Genomic DNA, 7,672 nt, shown 5'->3' with positions numbered 1-7,672 from the left:
AAAAAAAAAAAAAAAAAAAAAAAAAAAAAAAAAAAAAAAAAAAAAAAAAAAAAAAAAAAAAAAAAAAAAAAAAACAGTTCTAGGATTCTTTTTCATTTTTAAAAAAATTAGCATTTAATAGTTTTTATTTTTTTTCTATAATCAATATTCTTGTATGGATTTATGCATATATAAAATGTTCATAAATTGGTATATATTCTTCCTTAAATAGTTTCAAAAAATCCAAATATTAAACAGAATATAGGCATTTTAATGTTGTGAAATATGGTACAAGCCTGTCCTTGTCCTCCTTATATTAAGTAGAGACAAAAGGGCCAAATATATCAATTGTAATTATAATAATTAAAAGATAGGCCCATATAATAATATGTGGTGCGTGAACTTTACTATGTTAATTATTAGCTCCATGCTCTCAATTCCTTCGGTTAAATTCAACCATTAAATGACAAACATATCTTATGTTAACATTTTTTTTATAAGAGTGTGAAAATTTCTACTTACTGATACGTTTTAAAAATCTTGAAGAAAAGTCCAAAAGGAAAAATCCAAAGAGAGCAATATCTGTTTGGCGAGCTTGTGCTATTACAAATGGTATTAGAGCCAGACACCGGGCGTCCCAAGCTTCCAAGGAGGGTAAATTTTGAGATCCCACATCGATTTGAGAGAATAACGAAACATTTTTTATAAAGGTGTGGAAATCTCTCCCTAACAGGCGCGTTAAAAAATCGTGAGAGAAAACTCGAAGAGGACAATATCTAGTAGCGATTTTTCCTAAGAAACATGTGAGTGAAGACAAATGATGTTAAACGAACTCATATTAATCTGTGAATATAGTTTTTACTCTTAAATGTGAGAAGTAACGTGATCATATCGCAGTGGATACAGAGAAATATCGAAATCATCAAATAGTGAATTAGAATTAAGAGTAGATATAGATACATTGGTTATTCATTATAAACTCTAGGATCCAAGAGAGTGAGATTAGGGGAGTGAGTAGTGAAACATGCTAAATTGTCTTCTTATTTGTCGTGTCTCATGTCTTCACATGGGACATAAAAGAAATTAAAGAATCCAAAAGGCAACCAAATTCCTCTACGTATGTGGAAAGATGGGCATGAAAAGTAGCTATCAATAATACACAAAGGGAAAAAAAAAGTGTATAAACCAAATAAAAAGGCAAAACGTTAATTAAAATATTGCATATTTCGTTGTCTAAACACATTCCTTGAGCAAAAATCAGACAAAAGAGTGGCCGGCTAAGACAGCTTCTTAACCTACTCTTTACCCTTTTATTCAATAAGTTGGTCACATTATTATTATTATCCTATTTCAAAGATGAACTTGCACCAACTAAATGTTAGTTCTAGTCGATAAATGAACTTACACTCGAGTGGCCTAAAATTCATATTAAAGGATATTGTTTTTTTTAGTTCAACAAAGGTCCGGTTGTAGGAATGACCCAAAACTAATCCTAAAGATCAGTGCAACTTCATAGGCTCCTCTTGTCTAGATATAGGCGTTGTATCTTCATTGATGATTCTCTTTTAAATAATCTATATCATTCCCTCATCATTAATATTTGATGGATTATTCAATCTTTATATAATAAAATCATGTCTACTCTTATTAAACCAAACATCCTTCTTAATGTATTCTAGAGGAGACATGATGTCAGTGTTCCACCACTTTAGGTCTTGTGATCCAAGTGAGTTACCATATAACACAGACGTATGTCACAATATAGGTGAGTGTTACAAGACGAACATCTTGAACGACTTCTTTTGAAATAGGTTTTTCAAGGACACAACAATTTGAAGTATTAATAAGGGTTTAGTTGGACAATTTTTTGTTGCCCATTTACACACCATAGAACATGTTAAGAGAAATATGTATCCCCTCATCATTTTCATATTTTCTTATATATGCAAACCCACAAAGATGTTACTTTCAAAAATATATAATCTTTTTCATATTTCCATTCATATAGAAAAAGAAAAAAAAAAAAGACATTATCTACTACATGTCATCAACATGTTAGTCGTTGTATACATGTGGAAGCCATTATTGGTGAGAATAAATATGGATAATATTTATATACAGAAACCAAAAATTCCATCTTTTACAGAAAATATAAACCACTTCTTCTCTCTCTCTCTTTCTCTCTCTCTAAAATCTGAGATGTTTATGTATGAAGTGTAATAATTATCCTTTTTACTGAAAAAATGAGGGCAGAATTGAAGGGGAAAACGAGTTCAATTTCAGTGCATAATTCAACGATATTGAGCAGGCCTCATAGTTCTCTTTCTGGTGCGCTAAAGGGGTGCCTTGGGAGCCTAGACGGTGGCTGTATTGAGAAGCTTCTGCTTCACTGCGCCAGTGCCCTCGAGAGCCACGATGTCACTCTTGCTCAGCAGGTTATGTGGGTTCTCAATAACGTCGCCTCCCCGGTTGGGGACCCTAATCAACGCCTCACTTGTTGGTTTTTGAGGGCTTTGATTTCTAGAGCCTCTAGGGTTTGTCCAACCCCGACTCCGACACCGATGAATTTTAATGGAAGTAGTGCCCGTATTGACACGAGGTTCATGTCAGTGACCGAGCTCGCCAGGTGAGAATCATACGACTGGAAGTTAAGTTGATAGGTTATGTTATAACATATAGTTACTTATGTTAATGTGAGATTCCATATCTGTTGAAGATGAGAACGAAACATTTCTTATAAGGGTAGAAACCAATCTCTAGTAGACATGTTTTAAAATTGTGAGACAGATAAGTTATTACAATTAATGTTTTAAACAAAGCTATATTGGTGTTAATATTAACTTTATGTTTCGGAATTTCCTTTAAACAGATACGTAGATCTGATTCCATGGTATCGGTTCGGGTTTTGTGCAGCGAACATTGCGATTTACAAGGCAATTCAAAGGTGCCCCAAAGTTCACATATTAGATTTCAGCATTTCTCATTGCATGCAATGGCCAACCCTAATAGACGCCTTATCCAAAAGGCCACAAGGCCCTCCTTCCCTTCGCATCACTGTCCCATCTTTTAGGCCATCCGTTCCTCCTTTACTCAATATCTCCACACAACAAATTGGCCTTTGTTTAAGCAAATTCGCCAACTCCAAAAACATCCCATTTCAATTCAATGTCATTGATAACCACAATACTTCCATTGATCCTTCAAGTTTAAGCCTCGAAGAAGACGAGACCTTGGTCATAAATTGTCAACATTGGCTAAGATACATGTTGAACGAAGAAGAAGACGATTTTATTAACGCGACGAAAAGCCTCAACCCACGAATCATGGTGGTGGTTGACGAAGACTCTGACATGAGTGACTCGAGTCTCACCTCGAGAATTACAACATGTTTTAACTATTTTTGGATACCCTTTGATGCGCTCGAAACTTTCTTGGCAAAAGATAGCGCGCAGAGGCTCGAGTACGAGGCTGACATTGGGCAACGAATCCAAAACATTATTGGCTTGGAAGGGAAACAAAGAGTTGAGAGATTGGAAAGTTGTGTGAAGGTTTCGGAGAGAATGAGGAATGGTGGGTACTTAAACGTACCGTTTTGTGATGACGTGGAAGCTGAGCTGAAGGCCTTGTTGGCAGAGCAGGCCAGTGGATGGGGGATGAAGAGGGAAGAAGATACGTTGGTGCTGACGTGGAAGGGCCACAATTCTGTGTTTGTCACAGCTTGGGTTACTGATGAGTTGGCTAGATGAAGTTGGTGTGGCTTGAAGGTTTTGGTTTTGGTTCTAGTCTAGTGGTCCAGTGATCTATCTTTGTATCTCGAGTCTAAAAAGGCTATTTCATTTAATATGGTTAGCCACATTATTGTAGCGGTCTCTTCAAATTAAATTTATTTTTATTTTCGTGTATAGCGTTTCTTGAGTTTACCTTAAATCTAAAAAATTCATAGCTAAACCATTTGAGACATAAATTTTACATAAAATTATGTATATATAAAGTTTAAATCAAAACACAATTAATGTATTTTACTCCTTAAAATTGGCAGCAAGAGAATACGAAAAAGTCAAAACTGATTGAAACAGAAGATAGGAAATCTGTGGTTGTGCAATTTAAAATTCAAATTGGTGGAGCTATGTCTGGGATTATGTGTGGCCGACGGTGGCTATGAAATGTCGCCGTCGTGGGGCGGCGGCGATTTCCAGGTTTCAGAAAAAAAAAAAAAAGGGAATATCACGAATCGGATCCAATAAAATAAGACAATATCTACTGATTATACTGTTTATTCCCTGTGGACCTGCTAGCTTGTCCATCCCTTGACTTTTTGTTTTGTAGGCTTATTATTATAATTATTAAAAAAATTCTTCTGTTAAATAATAATAAATAACTATAAAAACTATTAAACTTATATAAATGTTTAATAACTTATAAATTTCAATTTTTAATTCATAATACATTAATAAAGAAAAAAATTTACATCGGGTTTTCAAATAAACAAAAATAGTCTTTCGAAAAAATAAACGCTAAAAGAAATTAGCATGAAAAACCCGTCGACAGCAGGATTCGAACCTGCGCAGGCAAAGCCCAACAGATTTCGAGTCTGTCTCCTTAACCACTCGGACATATCGACTTTTGTTAAAAATTTGACAACTAAGTATAAAAATACTATTAATTCGGCTAGACACGATTCTGCTCTTGCATTTGCATTTGGAAAAACACAAAATTATAATGGAAAACAAATGTTTAAACCTCTGAAATGTTGGTTTTTCCAGAATGACATGTCTAACGGGAAAGCCACGAGCAAGACAAGACAATAAAGTTTTGAACTTTTAGTGGTTTCCAAAGATTATTATAAAGATAGATATCAATGGTTACATTGTAATAATACAAAAATCATGAAGAATAAGTTTTATCTTTTGCAGGAATGTCAGGTTGAGGTTCTAATTCCTCCTTTGTGTCCCCTCTTTTTGGCATTGGCATCGCCCATCGAGGAACTGTTCGACGTACCCTGTTCTTCTGTCTCGCTAAAAAACAAATATTCTTCTTGTTGGCTAATGCCTATCAACGACGCCATTTCAAACCCTCATTCATATTCTTCTTGTTCCCAGTTTTGTTGATGCAATTCTCAGAAACCCCTTCTGGGTTTCTCTTCATTTTTGCTCTTCTTCCTTCATTAACCTTTTCTACGTGCCCCTTTCCGCCAGTGTTCATGTGGGTCATGCCCACATCTCTTTGTTCTTCTACTTCAGGAGGTTTCTTCTCGTGACCATTCATTTCCTCTTCTTCATTTAATGCTTTTTGTCTTCCAATTCAATCAACTAAGCCACTGCCTTCTGATGGGTATCATGGGGCATTCATTGGTTTTCTTTGCTTAGATGATTAAGGGACATGTTTCTTGGTAATTTGCCTTGCCATTTATTGCTTTCAACGACCATTCATACTTCTCTTTCTGCTTTGCTGTATATACTTCACACTTCTAGCTCCACTTTTTTGTTGCTCTCAATTTATTGTGTTCATTGTTTATTTATTTCATTCTATGTTTGTAATAAAGTTACATTAGAGAAGAACTTTTCCCCCTTTTGGGTGGCCTTTTCTTTTCATTTCCTTATCTTCTCTTCACGAACAGTGTAATGTTTCTTTGTTTCTATGCAACTTTAAGGCACTGTACTTTCTTTCTCTCCTTCTTGTTCTTCGCTTCTGAACTTGTTTGTTACATTAATGCTTCGCATTCAGACTGATTGAGCTGCAGAAATCATGGAAAAGGCTACACAATTCGTTGATCTTGTAAAAACCCAGAAATCTTTTGAGGAGATCAAGTACTGGACATGGTCAGAGCTTCTGATTGCTTTGAAGCAATGTCAAGAATCATTAGCAAACTCATCAACTATGCTGAAAAAATGCATGGATTTGCTTTGCCAAAAGATCAGTTTGGCCGATGGTGGAACAACTTCATCTGCTTCATCTGTTAACAGTTCAAGATTTCGGTTATCTTGTGATAGCAAAAGCACTGAAAGCTTAAAGACAAATTCTGCTTCCACAACTTGGTGGTTTGATGATCTATTGGTTTTCACCACTGAATCTCTTGAAATCTTTGTTCAATCCATGATCTTGCACGAGTTCGACCAAATTCTTCTAAGCAAATTCCTCATTCATTTCCAGAAATCCAAGTTCCTTTCTGCAGCTACTGATGAAAAGAGGAAAGTAATCGAGTCTGTCGTCGATATGCTCGACACGCTCGATGAAAACGTGCTGTCTTTGAAGGCATTATTCGACATTCTACGAGTTTCCTTAGGCTTGAACATAAATAAAGACAGCAAGAATAGGTTGGAGGCCATGATTGGTTCAAGGTTGGGTCATGCTACATTGGACAATTTGCTTGTTCCTTCCCCATGTGGAGCAAACTACCTATATGATGTCAAACTTGTTCTTAGACTGTTCAAGGCATTTTTATCAGGAGGACTCAATCAAGCATCTCAATTAAGTAAAGCTGCTAATTTGATGGACTTATACATGGCTGAGGTCGCACCCGATCCGTGTCTTAAGTCGACTAGGTTCCTCGCTCTTGCATTAGCCGTTCCTGACTCAGCCAGGAAGTCCTATGATGAAATGTACCATGCCATAGATCTGTACTTTGAGGTATTAACTTAGCTCATGTACTTTGTTTAAATTTATAGCTTAGAACTAAAGTTGTTTAGTTTTGGTAGATGCATGCAGGAATGACAGAAGAGGAGAAGGAGAAAATAAGCTGTGCATTGAACCACAAGAAGCTTTCCTATGAAGTTGGTATTCATTTCTCTAAGAACACGAAATTCCAATCGAAATCGACTCGGTCAATACCCGAAAGTCCGAAACCAGAGACGGAAAGCTTACTTGAAAACATAAACTACTCAAAATCTCTGATTAACTGGCCTCATAATCTCACAAAAGAAGAGAAATCGTCAGAACAAATTGTGCTGTATCATGGGAAGTTTGATGTTGTTCCTGCTGATAATGAGAGATTCAAAGTTCAATTGGAAGGAATGCAATGGAGAGTGGTGGAATTGGAGAAGCTGTGTAGAAAAATGCAGACCCAAATGAGAAAGATTTTGAAGTCTCGAGTGGCTTCGAGTCATTGTCAAGTTAAATCATTGCCTAAGCTATGTTCATAGGGAGATTTTGTATAATGTAATAATATTACATAGTGATATCTGTGCTCTGTTCTTCTGCTGCTTCTTACAGCTTTCTCTGTGTGTTTAGCAGATTGAGTTTGGTTGTAAAGTTAGAACAAGGAAGGTGATGATGGCTTTATCCACAAACCCAATTATTCTTGTGAATTATTGCTGCAAAGTTATGGTGTGAACGAGATTGAAAGCTGATGGTCGAGTCTTTTTCGAAGTCACTCTCGTTTAGAGGCCTCTTTTTTATTGAAAGTTGCAACTTGACAAAAGCTATAATACAATGCATCAAAATTGTAATAGTTTTAAAACGAGACATGTTACGTATCGTCGTCAGTCTCACGATTTTAAAACACGTCTACTAGGAAAAAGTTTTCACACCTTTATAACGAATGTTTTTGTTCCTCTCTTCAACCGATCTGAGATTTCACGATCCACCCCCTTGAGATCCAACGTCCTCATTGGCACATTGCTCGTTCCCTTTTCTAACTGATGTGGGATCTCACAATCTACATTCTTAAGGACCCAACGTCCTCGTTGGCACATTT

General features: G+C 36.1%; 2 protein-coding genes and 1 non-coding gene across 5 annotated transcripts; 2 read left to right on the top strand and 1 right to left on the bottom strand.

The window, feature by feature from the left end:
• Positions 1–2,156: 2,156 nt before the first annotated feature.
• Positions 2,157–3,850, top strand: LOC111468199 (scarecrow-like protein 32). Its single transcript, XM_023113338.1, has 2 exons — positions 2,157–2,605; positions 2,849–3,850. Exons 1-2 carry the CDS (start codon positions 2,223–2,225, stop codon positions 3,723–3,725), a joined length of 1,260 nt encoding a protein of 419 aa, XP_022969106.1. The 5' UTR covers positions 2,157–2,222; the 3' UTR covers positions 3,726–3,850.
• Positions 3,851–4,518: 668 nt separating this feature from the next.
• TRNAS-CGA lies at positions 4,519–4,600 on the bottom strand. The gene has a single exon. It is a non-coding gene; the product is annotated as a tRNA-Ser (tRNA).
• A 367-nt stretch (positions 4,601–4,967) lies between these two features.
• On the top strand, positions 4,968–7,348 carry LOC111468192 (BTB/POZ domain-containing protein At3g22104-like). 3 transcript variants are annotated; one of them, XM_023113329.1, is made up of 4 exons: positions 4,979–5,368; positions 5,704–6,606; positions 6,675–7,114; positions 7,148–7,348. In XM_023113329.1, exons 2-4 carry the CDS (start codon positions 5,725–5,727, stop codon positions 7,149–7,151), a joined length of 1,326 nt encoding a protein of 441 aa, XP_022969097.1. In that variant the 5' UTR covers positions 4,979–5,368; positions 5,704–5,724; the 3' UTR covers positions 7,152–7,348. The 3 variants fall into 3 exon arrangements, with proteins under 3 accessions (XP_022969098.1, XP_022969096.1, XP_022969097.1); XM_023113330.1 differs by lacking the exon at positions 7,148–7,348 and having other exon boundaries at positions 4,968–5,222; positions 6,675–7,140; XM_023113328.1 differs by lacking the exon at positions 7,148–7,348 and having other exon boundaries at positions 4,968–5,368; positions 6,675–7,140.
• Positions 7,349–7,672: the final 324 nt, after the last annotated feature.

Source organism: Cucurbita maxima, unplaced genomic scaffold, assembly GCF_002738345.1.
Source record: "Cucurbita maxima cultivar Rimu unplaced genomic scaffold, Cmax_1.0 Cma_Scf00036, whole genome shotgun sequence".
NCBI lineage: Eukaryota > Viridiplantae > Streptophyta > Magnoliopsida > Cucurbitales > Cucurbitaceae > Cucurbita > Cucurbita maxima.
The sequence above is the reverse complement of the archived record's forward strand: the minus strand, read 5'-3'. Positions and strand labels throughout refer to the sequence as shown.